We start from the raw sequence: 18,482 nt of genomic DNA, 5'->3' as shown, positions 1-18,482 counted from the left end.
TTCCAGTATATATAAAACAATAATAACTTCACTGAGTAAAATTACATTAATGTTGTACATGAAATATAACCAGGGCCGGATTAAGGTCTGTGGGGGCCCCTGGGCAACAAACATGTGGGGGCCCCTATTAAATGTGACGAACTGGGTGTATGCACAATGGGGACCCCAGTAGTGTCAGTGCCCACTGTGGTAGTGCCCCTGTATGCAGAGCCCACAGTAGTGGTGCCCTTTATGCAGTGCACCCAGTAGTAGTGCCCCCAGTAGTGTTGCCCCTTATGCAGTACCCCATATGCAATTCCCCAGTAGTTATGCCCCTTTAGTAGTATCCCCAATAGTAATGTTCCCTGTTTAAATGCCCTCAGTAATAATACCCTTGTAGTTGTGCCCCCTGTGGTAGTGGCACCAGTAGTAATGCCCCCTGTAGTAGTAGTACCCTCTGTATAAATGCTCCTGTATTAGTGCCCCTAATAGTAATGCTCCCTCTGTACTAGTGCCCCAGTAGTAATGCCCTACCTTCAAGTATTCCCCAATAGTAATGCCCCCAGAAATGGTGCCCCCAATAGTAATGCCCCTAGTTGTAATGATCCCTATAGTAATGCCCCTTCCCGAGTAATGCCCCCTGTAGTAATGCCGAGTAATGCCCCCCCCCGAGTAATGCCCCCTGTAGTAATGCCGAGTAATGCCCCCTGTAGTAATGCCCCCCCTACAATGCCCTCAGTGGAACTGCCGCTTGCGCTAAAAAGAAAAAATAGTCATACTTACCTTAAGCCCCGCTCCCGCCCTTCTGGTCCGTCCGGCTGCTCCTCTGCACTATGGGAGAGATGTTATGACGTCTCTCCCATAGTGCACTGTCTGAGCCAGAAGCCGGAGCTCACGAGTGAGCTCTAGCCTCCGGCTCTGGCTGCCGCTGCGGGGAGGGAGCCGGGCGCCCGCTGGTTACAATCTCAGCGGGCGCCTGGCCAATGATGCCTCCCTGCGGCGCCGGGGTTAGGTGTCCGGAGGAGGCGGAACTGGTTCCGTCTCCTCCGGTTCACTTTAACCCGATGGCTGGGTGTGGGGGCCATCCAGGTGTGGGGCCCAGGGACGATCGCCCCTGTCGTCCCCCCTTTAATCCAGCCCTCAATATAACTGTCGTACCCATGACGACTGTTTTTTGCCAAGCTCAATTTTTACACAGCAGGTCTTCCTGTTAGGGAATATGTTGATAATGTTGGTGTTCAGAATATCGACTTGAGAATGTCAACATATTGCAGCCTGAATGTCGACATGACATCATATTGTGAATGTCGACAATATAATGTTGACAGCCGATTGTGAACGAGTTTAGAGTTAGTCTGCGATTAGGGTTAAGATTAGAGTTAGGGGTAGGATTAGACATACTCACCTCCGGAAAGGACAACCACATGCTCAACATGCTGTGTATGTCACCATTCACAATGACGAAATTCTAGCAATGTTAACATTATGTCAATGTCGACATTGTGAATGTCAACATGTGACATGTCAACCTCTCGTTAATGTTGGCATTTAGAACATGTCAGCATTCTAGTGTTGACATTCTGAACGTCGACAGATTCTAGCAGACCCCTGCGAATACTGGTTGATAACATCTTACATATGTATTTAACTATTCCAGTTGAAAATTCAAGACTTAAACCTGGTAGGCAGGCTCCAATGTAAGGGTGAAGTGAAATAATGAGAGTTATGGTAAAACATATTCTCTTTCTTCGAAGTCCATAGGGTCTACAGGGATACCCATTTGTATACACTGTCGCATAATAGCATCTGCATACCCATTTGTATTTGGTGTATTCTGTCGCACAATATCATTTGCATACCCATTTGTATTTGGTGTATTCTGTGGCATATTAGTGTATACTCTGGCCCTGATTCAGACCCACTCGCGAGCGGCTGTCCGCTCGCAAGTGGGTCGATGGTGTGCACTGCGCATGCGCACGACGGAGGGAGCTCCGTCCTTCGCTCGGCGCGAGACGCGACGGGCGAATGACTTTCCTTCGCTCGTAGTGTCTGATCAAAGGGGGCGTGCTGTCGATGTTGATTGACAGCACGCCCCCTTTGGTGGGCGTGCCGGGGGCGTGCCTGCCAGACGGAGGCGTTCCCAAGGGAACGCCTACCGTCAGAAGCCAGCCCCACTGACATCACTAGTGATGTCAGTGGGAGTGATTTTAGCTCTGATAGAGCCAAAATCACTCCTGGCCTTGCGGTTGAGAAACTCAACCGCAGGCTTCTGCTCGCAGTGGCGATGGTCGCGATGGTCAAGACCATCGCGACCATCATCCTGCACGCTCGTATATGCTGTGGGTGGTGACCCACAGCTATACGAGCGTCCAGGAGGACGCTCCATATTTATGGAGGTGGGCCCTGATTCAGAGCGAGCGCTCTGGTCAGAGAGTCTGGCTCTGAATCAGGGCTTCTGTCACTATGTCTAACAAAGGCAAAGTAGCAAGCAAGCGACTGCACTACATTTCTCTCATGCAAATCCTGTGCAGAAAGCTTGAATAAGGAGGATGTTGTCAAGGACGAACTATGCACAGCGTGTTATATTACACCAGGTACGTCTTCTGCCCTTGCCCAAGAGCTTCCTTGGGCGTCGCTGATTCAGGTGTGTCATGACCAGGGTTTCGCGGTGTGGAGGTTGCGGTCCTTGCCATTGGGGAAGCTGTGGCGTGTTCCTTCCAGTGGGGGAGCTGGCGTGTGGAGACTGGCATTGTGTGTGTGCGGGGGTCTGCCAACACTGGGCCATTCTGGCAAGGGTAAGTCTAGCAGTGTCTCAGCATCACAGGTACATGGGAGTGGCCATCTTGCCTCAGGTCATGTGACATAGTGGGCCTATCCTGATGTGTCAGGTGATCTCTCCAGCCACTCACGCTCTGCTGCTGGGTACTTAAGGGGGTTTGGAGCTCCCTGTAGTTACCAGTGCAGCCGTGTGTTTCAGCAACACCTATGAGACAGTTCCTGCACTCCTGACCTTGTGCTCCGGTGCTTGCCCTAACTCCTGGTTGGTCCCTGGCTCCCTGCAAGCCTGCACCATGCTACCCTGTCTTGCTTCCTGCTGTGGATCAAGTCCTGCTCCTTCTAGCTACCCACTCCTCCCTGAACCTGAAGTTCCCAAACCTACCCATTCCTTCCTGAACCTGTAGTTCCCTATTACATACTCCAGCCTACACCTGAGTTTTCAGTAACTATTACAGCATTTCTGGATTACCCTGTTTAGCCATCATCTCTGCATTACCTGCTTTCCCATTCAGCAACTATTACAACATTTCTGGATAACCTTGTTCAGCCATTGTCTCAGCATTACCTGATTTCCCTTTCAGCTATTATCACAGTATTCCCGGAATCCCTACCCTGCTATTACCACTGACTTACTGGACTTTTCCTTCAGCTCTACAGTTACCTCAGTTAATCAAGACTTTATTTTAGTTCTGTCACTGATCTGGACATTCATTCATTGGATTGTTGTTCCTGCGGTCACAGATGTTAATCAGTATTATTCTTGTTCTTGTCTACTAGTATTTACATTAAACTACCCACCTGTCAGTTTAAATCTGTTTTGGTGTCTGCTCCTGTTTCCACAACAAACACAGATCCTAACAAGATGGTAGCTGAAGAGATGCAGCTTCCTATATCGGAGAAGCGACCTTGGATGCTAGTCTTCTGGCCTCTAGAGCATCGGCTACATCAGTGTCTGCCCACCACACTCATTGGCTACGGTCATGGAAGGTGGATTCAGACTCTAAGAAGACCTTACAATCATTACCTTACACTGGTGAGATCCTGTTTGGCCCAGATCTAGACAAGATTGTAGTCACTTTGGCAGCAACAAAAACTGCTTTTCTGCCCTCAGCAACTACTGCAAAGCCTCGGACAACGTCCTTCAGGTCCGTTCGTCCCCAGGGAAAGCCTAAGGGCCAGTCATTTCCTTAGCAATCGGCTTCCACAAGGGCCGCCAAGCCCAGGATGAAGCAGACCTTGGCCACCTGATATCCTGCTTCCAAATCTGAGGACAAACCTTCAGCCTGAGGAGGACCCCAGAGTAGGAGGCCGACTTCTTCAATTTGCCCAGTGCTGGCGTCAAACCACCAGACGCTTGAGTACAAGAAGTGGTCTCTCACGGGTGCGCCCTCTCATTCCTAAGATGGCCACCCCACCAGTTTTCTACACAGGTCCTCCATCAGACCCGAGCAGGGCCCTGCTTATCCAGTTCCGCTATCACAGCAAGGGAATGGTTATAATTCTACCCTGTTTCCCGGTTATTATTCTACCAAATTAGTTTTTTCAGTCTATCTTCAACCTCATATCCTGAACAAATTCATCAGGGTGCCCAGATTTTGGATGGAAACCCTGCGCTCTATTGTACTAGCTATGGATCTTGGGGACTTTATGGTATCTCTGGATATGCAGGACGCTTACCTACATGTACCTATAACGCCCTCTCATCAGCAATATCTCCGGTTTGCTGTACTACAGTAACATTTCCAATTTCAGGCTCTACCCTTTGAACTTTCTACAGCTAGACGGGTCTTTACCAAAATTATGGCAGTGATGGCAGCCCACCTGCATTGTCAGGGAGTCAGGCTGCTACCATAAGTGGACAACCTCTTGCTCTTAGCACGCTCCCCAGAGGTTCTTCAATGCCATCTTCAGATAACCATTGCCTTCCTACAGAGACACAGCTGGTTATTCAACTGGAAAAAGTCCTCCCTGAACCCTTCACAGAGGATGGTCAATCTGGGGGCTCTTTTGGATTCAAAAGCTCAGAGATCTTCCTGACAATGTACAAGATCTCCACACTTCAACATCGAGTGCGCAGATTATTGCGCAGTCGCCGAGTCTCAGTTCACTCAGCAATGCAGATTCTGGGATCCATTTATCCACCTTTGACATGGTGGAGTACGCTCAGTTCCATTCCAGGCCTCTGCAACACCTAATCCTCTCCAGATGGAACGGGTTGCCCCATTGGATCAGATCCCAGACAATGATTCTCTCTACAGAGGTTCGTCTGTCCCTCTCCTGGTGGTTACAGACATCCAATGTAACCAAGTGTCGCCTCTTTTCGATCCCGGAGTGGGTACTCCTTACAATGGATACAAGCCTCCGGGGCTGGGGCGCAGTAACCGGTCAACACTCCTTCCAGAGCCGTTGGACATTGGTCGAGTCGACCCTGCCAATTAATGTATTGGAACTCCTAGCCATATACAGAGCCCTCACTCTGGCTCAGGACATTCTTCAGGGCAAGCCTGTACAAGGGCAGTCCAACAACGCCACAGCAGTGGCCTACATCAATCACCAAGGAGGCACTCAAAGTCGTTCAGCAATGGAAGCATCACGCATTTTCGCATGAGCCGAAGGTCACCTCCCGGCCATCTCTGCGGTGTTCATTCCAGAAGTTCTCAACTGGGAAGCGGACTTCCTCAGCCGTCATGACGTGCCTGCCGGGGAATGGTCTCTCCACCCAGAGGTCTTTCAACTCCTAGTGGACAAGTGGGGCCTGCCAAAGGTGGACCTCATTGCCTCCCAACACAATCGCAAGCTGCCAGTGTACGGATCCAGAACTAGGGATGCTGAAGCAGCCTTCATAGACGCCTTGTCGATGGGGCTTAAACCTGTTTTTTCTTAATTGTGCTTACACAGGGGAATGCATATGCTAAACCATGAGCAAACATAGGGTATTGTGACACCATGGGGTCTATATACTAAGCCTTGGAGAGAGATAAAGTAGACGGAAATAAAGTACCAACCGATCAATTCCTAACTGTCATTTTTCAAACACAGCCTGTAAAGTGACAGTTGGTACTTGATTGGTTGGTACTTTATCGTCATCCACTTTATCTTTCTCCAAGGCTTAGTACATATACCCCCATGTCCCATATTCCAATGCTGTTTTACTTACTGTAGCACTTGGCATTGGCTATGCTCCCAAATTATTATATCGTGAGAAGATTATCACACCTCAATAATACTGACAGGCGAACACTGGGAATAGATTATGGTGAAGCTGTGTAGAGTAGGAGCTCTAGAACCATCAGGTAAAGCCGTGATAGAAATTAGATAAAGTTACTGTATATAACAAGATAGGTTACAGATTGACCCTTTCAAATTTACATTATACACATTCAGAGAGCTAATAAATAATGTAGGGTTAGTCAGCTTAGAGGCATGTGCTGCTGCCATTTGATCATTTGATATGAGAAAAAAAATCCATGATCTACTTTCTGTCGGGAAATAGTGCTTAGGGATCCACAAAATCTATCTGAGCACCAGACTGTTATCAGTGTCCACTCTTTCAACTATGGCTAAATGACATTAAAAATAATTTTAATGATTATAATATATAAATATGCATTCCTGTCATTTTTCCATTATTATAGGCTGCAAGTTTAAAATGGTTGCTACTACATTTATGGAAATAATTCTTGGAAAATATTGACGTATTACTAACATATTAAAAAGTATATTTTGTGAATCATTAAAATATGTTGACTGTAAGATTTTGCTTCCAGTTCTCTCTCCTTATCCTGTCTGTTCTCTTGAAATACTGATAACTTATAAATAGACATGTTCTTGTCTTTTAGAACATATTGTATAGGAGGGATGAGTGAGTGATGGGTGTAGAGAAGTTTCCTAATATCACAGAATAAAAATCCTTGGAGAGGAGATGCTGATACACTCACTGTCTATAACTGTCAGATGTAATCACATTGGTAAGATTGTGATAAATATACTGTGCAGTTACTAGCACATTGGCATGTATTCAAGCATCATATCTTCATGATTTTAATAAGGCTGCATACTGCTATTGATTATGCACAATTGGACTATGAATTAAGTCAGACTTCATAAGTATCAATACATTTGAAAGTGTGTCATTTGCAAAACATTCTGGAAGCATGAACCCACCTACCTGCTTGGTGAGATATAAGTCAGAAAACACAATGTGCTGACCTTCCTGTGCTATTATTATACAAGGATTGTTCACTGTGATAATTACCATAAAGGTGATGATGATTCAGTAAGAAGAATTGCTGTACAAGCACCGGATCATTACATGGTGATAAGCTAGTTCAATAGAAAGATATTTATTTGGTTTCTTTGACACAAATTTGGATAACATATCAGGGATTGCATTGATTCAGTAATGGAAAGCCAAGCTGGTAATATTCTGATTAACTCAAACTACAGACGTGTCCTAATAAACCTTTGCTGTAGGCACTCTAAATAACCCCTCTTGGAGCGTCAGGGTCCTTGCTGTGGCATGCATCCTTTTTCTTAAAGTGGCATTTTATCTGCACGGCTAAAAACTGCAAGAGGCGACAAAACTACATTGCTAGTGTACACTAACCACTGGGCTTGCGGCACTTGTACATCTGATACATGCGGCTGTGGCTATTCCTTTCTACCACGTTCTCTTATGCTGAATCTGCTATTTTGTAATTTGTATATACAGTAGGTTGTACCAATTCCTTTGCATCAAAAGTTGCAACCTGGTGCCTGTGGCACACTGTGAGCAGGGCCATTGAGACAGTCATGGGGCCCAGGTACTGAAAGAAAAAAAAACAAAGCAATATACTGTGCGTAGCAGCATAAAGTGGCACTGCATGCTGCAAAGTGGGACATTAGTCGTCCTCAGCAGTTGGCCTTGGCCCCCGCAAGGCCCCTCCAATAGGCCCGGGTAATTTGTGTCGAGGGCCCCTCCACCCCTCTCTCTCGGCACCCTTGACTGTGAGTAGCTTTGTATGGAGCTACAATGTGACTAAGATGCAATATTTAGTATAAAAGTACACTTGTAGCATCTCAGTCTTGCCAAGCATCTTGCACCGTATGGTATAAAAATGTTAGGTATATGAGAACACATCTGTACTGTTTGCAAGCACAGTTTTTGCAGCACTTTGGATTTAGTTACTCAATCTGCTTTCATTATAGTAAAAAAATAATGTCTCGCCTGGTGTAAATAATTATTTACTTACCTGCATTTTCGTTCTGCCCTGTGGGAGGTCAGGAGAAGGGAGGTCCTGGTGGGAGGGCCAAGGCATGGCACTATGATGTAATGCAGTGATTGCATCATCACGCCCCCTGCCCTGCCCAGGGAAAGTCGGTAAGTATGACTACACTTGCTTAGTCTAAAACTGGGTACACACTAGACAATATGTTGCCAGATCGGGCTCACATATCTTCCACATCTGCAAGTGTTTATCTTCTATGAGCGACTGTGCGCGCCCCCGCGGGTCATTCATCGCATAGACAGATCAAGCCTACATACTGCTTAATCTGTCAATTTGATGAACGACCCCATGCTACTAGATGCGGCTGGTGAACGACAATACGTGCGGTCGTTCACCAGATGGTGCAGTGTCAAACGACAGCACGATATGTTGTTCATCGCATCGTGGGTCAGCCAGGTGCACACCTCGTGTAGTGTGTACCCGGTATTACACAGATTACCACCTTCAGGGACGTGTATTGGTTACCATGTTCTTACACTCCTCCCCAAAAATGTACCTCTGTGTATGGTGCATGAAATCGACAGCACTTTTGGGAAATATAATTTAAGATATTACAGGTAAACCACTGAAATCTAACCTGATGTTATCCAACTGGTATCATTTCTGTTACTGTTTGATGAATGTCTCATTGCAGATTATGCTGTATTTACAAGGTAAATATATTTAATGGCACATTAAAAACTGTGCCAAGACCTGACTTTATTTAATCATTGTAGATTTATTGATTCTTAAACTTGCTCTGTCTTGTGCCAAGCATGCAAACAGTAGAGTTAATGTTTTGCAGCAGAGACCTACAATAAATATAATTTACTTAGCAGTGAACAGATCTCATTAACATCTCTTACACATTTCCTAATAAATACCTCATGTCTAGAATATCAAACTGCACTGTAAATATATGAAATAATAATTAATTAAATGAATTTACATTACATTTACAGATTGTATTTCTTCATCCATATTCCATACAGCACAAAAGGATGACCACATGTATTCTTCATTTATATCAATGAATTCTACCCTTAGATTATTTTATGACCACATGTATTCTTCATTTATATCAATGAATTCTACCCTTAGATTATTTTGTTGCTATTGACACCCAGTGGTAAATTTACTAACATTAGAGTTTATAGAAGTGGAGATGTTGCCCATGGGAACCAATCAGATTCTACTTAACATTTAATTAGCACCACCTAGAAGATAATAGCTAGAATCTGACTGGTTGCTATGGGTAACATCTTCACTTCTAAAAACTCTCCCTCCCAGTGTTACATTGCTATATTTACCTATGTTATTTAAATTTTGTTTATAATGGTCCTTCAGTCTAAAGGTGCATATCCACTTACAGACATAGAAACAAGTGCACGATTATGACATTGTAATTGTGCAGTCGTTTCACAGTCTGTGATGTGCCTACACTGACCGTTCAGTCGTTCAGTGTAGGCACATCAATCATCCCTGAACATGGGCAACCTGACTTGTTGTCAGGTTGACTAGCAGGGGATGGCTGGCAACTTTTAGCCTGGGGGGCAAACACAAGTAAGTGGCCCTGGCTTTTCTACCAGCACATTGTGGAGCTTGGCCCCAATAGGGTTACGTCATCTCCAGATGGCGTTACCCAATAGTAGCCTATGGGCTACTATTTAGAAAATTCTTCCGGAGAGGCTTGCTCCGAATTCTTCTCTGTTGGCCCCTGAGAGCCGCGCATACACAGTGTACACGAGGACCCGAACCAGAAATCAGTGTGATAGCTGTGATAGCGTAGCTCTTCCCCAGGGCAGGCTCTTATCGGAGCCCGTCTCCTGGCAAGAGGATTTTAGTAAATTTGCATCAAATTATTAATTTACACATTGCAAATTTGGGCGTAAAATATTTATCACATCCACATTTAAATTGCAGATTGTGATAAATAAGCCCGTTAGTAACAGACAGTTGTGATTACCTGTCATCCTTAGGTTTTATGTCACAAATGCAATTGGTCCTCTTTCCAGCCACCTGATTGCAGCCACCAGCCATGCGGTAATAGGGCAGAGGCAAACATGCTGGGAGGGGACATAGGCACAGATGGGGAGGGGGCAGAGGTACAGATGGAAAGTGGGAAGAGGTGCAGATGGAGAGAGAGTACAGGCATACTGTATATGGAGAGGGGGATGAAGCTCAAACTTTTCAGACAGTAAAAAAGACTGCCGTGGAAAAGTGACAGTGGAGGAGACTGCAGGAGAAAAGGAAATAGTGGGAGAGACTGCAGGAGAAAAGGAAATAGTGGGAGAGACTGTAGGAGAAAAGGAAATAGTGGGAGAGAGGGAAAGTGAGGGAGACTACAGTGCAGGGGATAAGGGGACCGTGGGAGAGACTGCAGGGGAAAGGGGACAGTGGGAGAGACCTCTGTGGTGTGCACTGCAGTTACAGTAGGGTCAGCCTTCTTTTGTGTGGTGCCAGTAGAAGCAGGGAGTAAAGAGAAGTGAGGAAGTGAAGAGAACTGGGGGTGGGGCTATTGCAGAGCCAAGGAAGGGAAGTTGTTCTGGTGGGAGAGCTTGAGGGGGAAACTGTGTTAGTATGCCAGCCCCTTCTCATGCTAGCTGCACTGTGCCACAGCCTGACACTGACAGCCAGGAGGCAGGTCGAGGAACCTTCCCGGCTGTCACTGCTAACATCGGCCCCTCACGCACAATTATAGTAGGTCTGACCTTACTCAGATATTGCAAGTCTCGTCACATGCAGTAAGTATTCAAGCTGCATATGCTGTCGCAATGGCTCATTTATGCATGCCTATGTAAGTGTTCAAACGGGCAGGCACGCCTGCGTTTCTCCGACCACCTCCACCGTCACCACCCCCAAATGCTGACCTGACATCACTCACTCTAGGATGGCTTTCTGTAGTCTGTGTGATCGCAATGCGAGTGCAATGCTGCTATCGTGTATGCGCAGTACGCAACAATCAGCCATCTGCATATGCTGTTGCAGTTGTGATCCATGCTGAATTAGGCCCTAAATTCAGCATTCTGCCAGAGGTGGTTTGTGTATGGGTGCCAGACAACTATAAAACACATGCTACTCTTCAAATGATGGCACTACCAAGACATGTCATCGAAACCATTTCCTCACAGACCAAGGAAACAATTCACTTAATGCAACACCAATCACTCTCTGTGCAGCCATTTAACATCAGATACACCAAACACACTTCAGGGCAGTCTGGTAGAGTGCAGGAAGTCTATTTTCAAGAAGGATTAGAAATAAGACAAAGCTTCAGATAACTACATTTCCCCTACTGCGGGAGAACTACAAGTCCCAGAAAGCCCTGCCAGTCACCAAATACATGCTTCTGGGGCTCTTTATGGTACCAAAATTTGCATAACCACTAGATGCTTGCTCATCTGTATGCATTACAGTCACTCTGCTGCATGTTCAAGGTGAATGATTGACAGCTTTATTGCAAGATGTTATGCAGTAGGTCTCTTTGGAGTATGAGAGCTGAGGAGCCAGGGGTCACTGCATGCAGCCAGTTATTAACTGTACCTTGCGGTCCAGGAGGAGATGCAGCGGGAGTCCAGGTCTCCAGGATCTCCACCTGGGCTGTTGTTTGTAGAAAAACAGCCCGGCCTCCATCTTCTCTGCTAATTGGCCGGGGTTTGCGGCTCTCACAGTGTCGGTGCAGTGCGGAGTTGGATCGCGTCTGGGTGAGACCTTCTCGGCTCACAGGGCATGTATTGGTTGCTGCTGGCTCCTGTCTCAGCTGCTTCCTCATCAGGTGGTGCGGTGACAGGGAGGGTGAGTGAGTGAAGCAGCTGACTCCGGGAAGGAGCTTACGGCCTGCGGCCCTAGTGCCACGCAATCGTACTGGCCCGGGGGGCATCTGGCACCCTGCCCCCCGGCCCAGCACGCCACTGTTGACTAGCATGTTCGGGCGATGATAGATGTAAAAAAGACCAGTTTTCGACATTTACATGGCTGATTTGCAAACGATTAACAAGCGATTGAATGTCGTTATCGTTCAATCGGCCTGTTTAGTCGCTAAGTGGATATGCACCTTAATACATATGGGCATCATTTTTGGTATTTGACATGCATTTATAAATATATTTTTACACATAGGGGCCAATTAAATTCTCCATAATCTGCTGTTTCAGAATTGTAGCCATCAACATCGCAAGTTTTGCCTCGCACCCCCGAGGTGGACAGGAAAATTTCAGAGGTACCGTAACTGGCTGATATAAAAGCAGCCAAGCACGGCACACCACATTCAATCGAATTTACCCCTGAGAGTAAAAAGAATTATGTAAGTAAATGCAGTGCTGTAACTAGGAGTCACAGCGCCCAGTGTAGGCCACGCCTCCTCCGTGTGATGTTATATGGAGTGGGCGAGGCCACAATCACCAGGAATTACAGCAGTGCCCGTAGCATCCTCAGGATGCTCCGGGGGCTTTAAGGGCAGGGGTGTGCACGTCTGAAGTACCCTAAGGACGCTACAGGTGGCAATGCTGCAGAGATTCTGGCTGCAGGCTGCGCTCTGCCTGGTGGCACTGCTCACACACCCCTAGTTACAGCCCTATATAAATGTACCTTAGGCTGTGGGACACACTAGGATGATATCACAACGATTTTCCATATTGGAGTGACAAATCACATTTGTCACTCCAATACTACAAACTACATTGCTTAGTGTCTACCCACAATTTCGCGCTCCTGCAGGTCGCATACGAGATCTTCTGGTTGGATGTGCTTCAAGGTCAGTCAGATTATATCGTATGCAGGGCTGTACAGTTTAATGAAGGCAGGAACAAGGTATCGTTCCATTGTTCATTAAATTGTGTAGTAAAGTAAAATTGCCCCAACCATCTGCACGATTGGCCACCGCTCTAATGTGTACCTGGCTTTACTCTTTCTGACATGCATTTTCTACAATTTGCTTTCTATAAAATTCAATGATCCCAGCAGCATTCAATAATGCTATTGCTTTTTAAAATACAACAGAATTATATGTGAACACCCATTAATTACGTAGTACACTGTGCTGCAAAGAAACTTTCCCTTGTGTTATGTAGAGGATTCAGAGATGCATGTTTTCAGCCCAATGACTCCACAAGTTTAATTGACTTGTCCACAGTTGCAAAGATGAAGATGCTGGATTAGAACTAGTTTTCAATATGTCTTACGTATACTGACCATTTTTACTTTTGTTTAATACATATAGGACCTCATTCAGAGGCGCTCGCAAAAAGCGAGAGCTCGCTCTGAATCAGGGCGGCCGCTGTTTTTTTTCAACCCCGCCTCCTGGCCGCTCGCTAAGCTGTGGGTGACCACCCACAGCTTTTGCGAGCGGCCAGGTGATGGTCACGATTATCGCGACCATCGCGCTTGCGACGAGACCCTTGTGGTCGTCTGCCGAAAGCCCCAATGAGCTTCCTGCTCAAATAGAGCAGGAAGCTCACTGCTGACATCACGAGTGATGTCAGTAGGGCCACCCACAAACGGCAGGCATTCCTTCAGGAACGCCTCCGTTTGTCCAGCCACCCTGCCTACAAAACGGGGCGAACTGTCGATCAACATCGACAGCCGCCTCATTTGTAGCGAGCCCCGGAGCGAGTGAATTGCGAGCGGGTCTGAATGAGGTCCATAGTCACTTCTGAGCTGCTGATACACTTGCACACTTTCTCACATTCATAGCCTGCAAAATCACAGCTGCGATTGACATAGCATACAACTCTGAATCAGGCCCATTGTGCAGCCAGCCCATGTGTCTAAATATGGCATGCATTGAATAATGCGTGTTGTAAACAACAATGGATGCATCTGTGTAAATGCGGCTTACAAAGCATATTGTGATAAAGGAAGTTATTGATGGGAGGTAAATATGTCCCAGGTTCTTAACCTCTGTGTGGTAATAATCACCAAGTAATGAGCAACCTTGATTGCCAGACCACCTGTTAGAGGCTGATAAAAGGCATGTCAGTTTTTTGGTCACTCTCACTGCCTAGGGCAAATAGTCTGTCACCTATTGTTTTGTACCAACATCGATTTGGACGCTGATTGCAGTGACACATGAGAATATTAAGCTGTTAGGTCTCGTACACATACTACCTCTGGTAAAGTGGGTAAAACACATTAAAACTAATACATGCTTTTGTCATGTATTTTTAACGTTTTTATTCATGTGTTGAAGTTTGACCAATATAAGCAATTGTTCTGGTAGTACATTGCTGCATACGAAATAGCATGTATTAAGGGCCTGATTCAGAGTTGTATTCTAATGTCTTCTGTGTACGCAGCTGCTATGCGAAAATATGCAAATGTCACAGACGCAGAGGAATTCATTGAGACGCCCACCTGCGGCTTTGCAAATCCAAGTATATGCGTACAAAGATGCAGTAGTGGTCACAGATCATTCGGAAATCAGCCTTCTGAGTGACCCCATGGCAACGTAGAACTGGCATGTGTACTGAGACAACGGAGCCATGCTTATTGCATACGGGATCGCAGGTGCAGAATGTGACACACCCCTAAATTGTCGCTATGAGCGACTATGGTAATGTACCTTGATGCATGCACAGTGCGACTTAGACGCATGCGCAGTTTACCGATAATCGCTCAACTATGATAATATCGGCATGGCGTACAACTTTGAATCACACCCTATGTTTTCAACACTGTGATAACATTTTAGATAACAGTGGTGGGAGCCAGGGCCGGAACTAGGGTGGTGCGACATGTGCCATGGCACAGGGCACCACAGGGCAGGGGGTACTGTTTTGGCTGTCAATTTTCTGTGTATTATCATTCTCACTTGTAACTTCCTCTTCTTTTATCCCCAGCATCTCCTGGCCTCCTCTATCTATTCCCTGGTTGACTCCCACTCTATCTGGCCACCTCCCCAAGCACCTTCAGTCACATCCTCTTTTATTTACACTCACATTTCAAAATAATGTCATACCCAGGACTCAAACCCATCAACTCTCACATGGCAGTCAGACATCTTACACATGGAGCTATCTGCCCCATAATTGTGGAAATTTGGGGTTCGCATCTTATATCCCTATTTGAAAAATGGGGGGGGAGGGCGCCAATGCTCTTTCTGGACTATGGACCTGATTCAGACCTGCTCGAAAGCGCTATGCGCTCGCAAGTGGGTCGAGGGTTGTGCATTGTGCGAGTGAGAAATTCACTCTGGGACTCGCTACAAACGGGGCGGCTGTTGATGTTGATCGACAGCTCACCCCATTTTGTAGGCGGGTCGGGGGGTGGCTGGACAAACGGAGGCGTTCCTGAAGGAACGCCTGCCGTTTGTGGGCAGCCCTACTGACATCACCAGTGATGTCAGTAGTGAGCTTCCGACTCTATTAGAGCTGGAAGCTCACTGGGGCTTGCGGCAGACGAGACCCTACCACAAGGCTCTCGTCACAAGCCCAATGGTCGCCACAGCTTAGCATGCGGCCAGAAGGCCGGACCTAAGAAAAAAAAAGAAAAACGCCCGTATATATTGTACTTTCATGCATGATAAGTATAGTCTAACTCATAGGATAACTTTTTATGTCTATTTTATTATGTTTATTGTGTCAATTACTATTTCTGCAGTTATTGTTTTTCGTGTTCCAGTTGGCATTTTGGTGCTACGCTGGACTTCTAAACCTATATAGGATTAGATAATTCTTCCATGAGTCCTTAGTTTTCTAATGGAGAGGAATACCATATTTTGCAGCAAAGCAGCACAGATGAGGGTTTGCAGAGTAAACATAGTGAAAGGAAGTTAGAGCATGAATATATGATGCATTGCCATTCATTTATACATTACTGTGGATTGTTTTATGAGTCACAGTGTAACATAAAAATAAGATATATTTTTCAGAGTCACAAATCTTACAATTTTCATTTTTTCATAGAAAAATATTAATATGGCTTGAAATTGTTACACTGAACGTCCTATTATTATTTGCATGTAGTTATACACTGCATTGTCCCTTATGTAAATATCACAGCAAGATGTTAAATGCATCTCAAAGCATATTTTCTCCACCTGTAAAGTACACAGCTGATGCCTACTTTCTATTATACAGCACTTTGACACCAATTGTGCTGAATGGTAATTATTCAAGATTATGTCAAACAAATTTGATCAACATGACACCTGTAAATTGAATAAAAAATGTGGTGTATATAAATGAATACATATGTATGTACAGTATATGCTGCTATTATTACACATTTGTATAGAGACATCTCCCACAGTGCTGTACAGAGTGACTGCAACACATTATACACCACAAAACCTAGAGACATTGGTTACTTTCTGTGGAATCTCATTAAAAAAAATAATATTTTGAGTTTAATTACTGTACATTAAATGTTAGCAGCACATTTTTTTGAAAATGTCTGCACTCTAATGATTTGTATTGTTCAATAAATGACACAGTACAGTAGCTGATAGTCTGTCTTAATGGAGTTACCCGTATGAATCATCTTATACCCTCTATGTTGCCTTTCGTGGCTCATAATTTTATAAACCTGCAATTCAAAAATAAAAATATACAGTAGGTGTATATAATAGGGAGGAACACATAATCAGAAACTTAGGCTGAGAAGGCAAAATGTTACCTTTGCCGCTTAATGTTGTAGCCTTAAGTGATAAAGGGCTGACATATGGCTTTTGGTTTAATGGCTTACAGAAAAATAGCAATTTGTTTTCTAGTGTTCTGAATTGTTCTAGAGTTTAACCGAGACAATATATCGCAAACAATAATAAAAGGAAAAGGCATTTGCTTGTGAGATTAGACTCCTGACACAGCATTTCGCTGCCTGAGACCCTAAGGCTTGCAGAGCAATAATATCTTGCTTCCCTAATTGCCACTCATCATTACATGTTGATATAATCTCTTCTTCTTCTATCCCTCCTAGGTGTCCATTGATGAGCGCATCAGACAATTGCATGAAGCCCATAGGGATTTTGGCCCCACATCTCAGCATTTCCTTTCCAGTAAGCATTTTAATGTCTGCTAATTAACCTGCCTGCTTTATGGTTGATTCTACTGTCCCATTCCACATGGTTCGATATCCCACACGTTGCATTATACCCTTTGCTGTAATAATATGAAGTATGCACCTTTCTTATAAAAATGTTGAGCAGTGAAGACTGGAAAAAAAAAACTCCTAATTGTAACATTAAGGGGAATTCAATTAGACACAATGCATTTTAGCGTGCGAATAATGGATATTTTCAGGCAGGTAAAAAAAATGGCAGAGAACTGTCAGCTTCCTGTCAGCAGCCCAGCACACACTGCTGTGTCCTGGGCTGCATTTGGACCAGGGAGACTGCTGTTGCTGAGCATCAGCAGCAGTCTCCTCTCCTCTGCGGGGGTGGGGGGTGAAGGTGCAGTCACACTGATCACCAAGTCTGCAGTGTGTGGATCCGAGCGCTCAATCAGGAAGAAACCAGACAGCAGCTGCCAGCAGGGCCATATAGAGCAGGACCAGGCCTGGGTACTGTAAGGGGTGTGGTCTAATCATGGAGGCTTTGCAACGTCACCTACAAAACAAATGAGGAAAAAATATCATTACCGGCGCCACTTTGCAGAGATAGTGCAGCACAGGGGAGCACTTTTTGTCCCTCACCTAGGGGAAGATCCGGGGGGGGGATAATCAGTGCGATCGCGTCCCCGTCCCCCCCCTTCCCACAGCAGGCAGGCAGAGGAGACTGCTACTGCTCAGCGGCAGCATCATCCCTGGACCTACTGTGCTGGGCTTGGGAGAGAGGCTGCTGCCACTGACAGTTAAAAAGGGGGCAACAGACCCGGGCCCCTCGAACAAACCCTGGTAATTATTCCCCCCCCCCTCCTCTTGGCATCCCCAGCTGCTAGCAAGAAGAGACAGACATCTTAACATCAGGGGGGAGAATATGTGCATAGAAAGCTCAGTTCTGTGCCTACTAGCTATGTTATGTATGTATATTTATTATGGGTTGTCTAACCTTTTCCTGCCAACTTGTACTATTTATATGAGATACATTTTTTTAGACTCTCTCCACTACAGCCTATACTATATACTATGGTAGGACAATAAGCGGCCCCCCAGCTGTTGTAAAACTACAAATCCCTGCATGCCCTGCCACAGTTTTGCTAAAACTGGTGTAAAGCATGCTGGGATTTGTAGTTCAACAACAGCTGGAGGGCTGCTTATTGCCCACCCCTGTTTATAGACCATCTATAGGGTTATTATTAGTACTATATTACATACATTGTCCAGTGTACAATGTGTGTATATATAGTATGTCCTGGGTGAGTGCTACTGTAGGTCCTTCTGCCATTCCCCAAGACTCCCAAACTAATTCCAATGCTCTGCATTGGCTTGTGGCATGGTGCCCAGATTCGGGGAAAAAAAAACTTCAGCTCAGATGGGCTGACCCTACTGTCTCATGTAACGGCTTGCTGTGATTATTGGCCCTCTATATATCTTAAGTATTATGGG

At 45.5% G+C, this 18,482-nt stretch overlaps 1 protein-coding gene across 4 annotated transcripts in view; it reads left to right on the top strand.

Annotated features, from left to right (window-relative positions):
* The window catches only part of DMD (dystrophin), a 2,214,077-nt gene that overhangs the window by 1,770,218 nt on the left and 425,377 nt on the right, over positions 1-18,482 (top strand). For all 4 annotated transcript variants that reach the window (XM_088454197.1, XM_088454193.1, XM_088454194.1 and 1 more), the window contains one exon: positions 16,917-16,995. In XM_088454197.1, coding sequence (XP_088310323.1) covers positions 16,917-16,995 — 79 coding nt within the window. The remainder of the gene's footprint in view (positions 1-16,916; positions 16,996-18,482) is intronic.

Source organism: Taudactylus pleione, unplaced genomic scaffold, assembly GCF_031769625.1.
Source record: "Taudactylus pleione unplaced genomic scaffold, aTauple2 ptg000609l, whole genome shotgun sequence".
NCBI classification, from domain to species: domain Eukaryota; kingdom Metazoa; phylum Chordata; class Amphibia; order Anura; family Myobatrachidae; genus Taudactylus; species Taudactylus pleione.
The sequence above is the reverse complement of the archived record's forward strand: the minus strand, read 5'-3'. Positions and strand labels throughout refer to the sequence as shown.